The sequence below is a fragment of the Ceratina calcarata genome, unplaced genomic scaffold, assembly GCF_001652005.2.
Source record: "Ceratina calcarata isolate Rehan_Ccalc_2016 unplaced genomic scaffold, ASM165200v1 scaffold2575, whole genome shotgun sequence".
NCBI lineage: Eukaryota > Metazoa > Arthropoda > Insecta > Hymenoptera > Apidae > Ceratina > Ceratina calcarata.
The window spans coordinates 1,825-2,898 of record NW_017147841.1 but is presented as its reverse complement, the minus strand read 5'-3'; the positions used below and the strand labels follow the sequence as shown (position 1 = coordinate 2,898).

Here is a 1,074-nt window from a genome sequence, read left to right as displayed (position 1 = left end):
AGAAGTTGCGAGTCAATCCCTATAGGTAAGCCACCACCTATAAATATTTTATACCAGGATCCGAAAGATACTATTAAATTAATTTCAGAAAAAACAAAAAAAATCGATTTTCATATTAAACGTATTAATTCTGCGAAGCATGTAATCAAAGTAGGTTCAATAGCTGACTTTGGTGAAATAAGGGATATTCTCAAGGAGGCCAAGACAAATTTCTACACGTTTACGCCAAAAGAATTAAAAAGTCATACTTACCTTCTTAAAGGACTGACTCAATCCTTCACAGAAGTCGAGGTAGCAGATGAGTTACAGAAAAATTCTTGTGAAAATCTCCTCTTCACCAAAGTAAGTCGGTTCAAAACATCAAATTCAATCAAAGAGAACAAAATATTACCAATCTTTTTAATTCAAATAGATCCGAAAAGTGATTTAAAAAAACTCTCTGAAATTAGGTACGTAGGCCACCTTGCGGTGACATGGGAAAAATTAATAAGGAAAGGCGATGTACAATGTAAGAGGTGTCAAAGATATGGCCATGTTGCGAGCAATTGCAATATGGGTTACAGATGCGTTAAATGCAAAGAACTTCATAAGCCAGGAGAGTGTCAGATATCGCTAGGTATAGATAACAATTCAAATAAAATACCCTTTTGTGTAAATTGTAAAACCGAAGGCCACCCGGCGTCTTATAGGAGATGTTCTAAATTTAAAGAATATAAAATGAACCTGAAAGCACAAAATGAACGCGCTAAATCAGAAGTTGCTAGAGTGATAAATAATCCTGCCTTCGTCAAAGATGGAATATCGTTTGCTAATACACTTAAAACACCAAAACAAGACACGCTTCTAAACACAACTAAAAATCGTGCTAGCCTCTTAAAAGCGCAGACCACCAATAGCCCTCAACATGTAGCATTTAGCCAAAGCACGACTTATAACTTCCACAGTCGAATAGAGAAATTAGAGAAAAACTTGGAATTACTGTTTGAGAAAATAGAATCCCTTAACATACATATGAATCATTTGGCTAACATGCTATTAAGCACCCAGCATATTCATTAACGTACAAGCTAAAAT

The 1,074-nt window shown here is 35.1% G+C and overlaps 1 protein-coding gene across 2 annotated transcripts; it reads left to right on the top strand.

The window, feature by feature from the left end:
• LOC108623261 (uncharacterized) lies at positions 1 to 1,068 on the top strand. 2 transcript variants are annotated; one of them, XM_026812113.1, is made up of 3 exons: positions 1 to 25; positions 89 to 342; positions 450 to 1,068. In XM_026812113.1, the coding sequence occupies exons 2-3, from the start codon at positions 299 to 301 to the stop codon at positions 1,057 to 1,059; spliced, it is 654 nt and encodes a 217-aa protein (XP_026667914.1). In that variant the 5' UTR covers positions 1 to 25; positions 89 to 298; the 3' UTR covers positions 1,060 to 1,068. The 2 variants fall into 2 exon arrangements, with proteins under 2 accessions (XP_026667914.1, XP_017877135.1); XM_018021646.2 differs by lacking the exon at positions 1 to 25 and having other exon boundaries at positions 46 to 342.
• Positions 1,069 to 1,074: the final 6 nt, after the last annotated feature.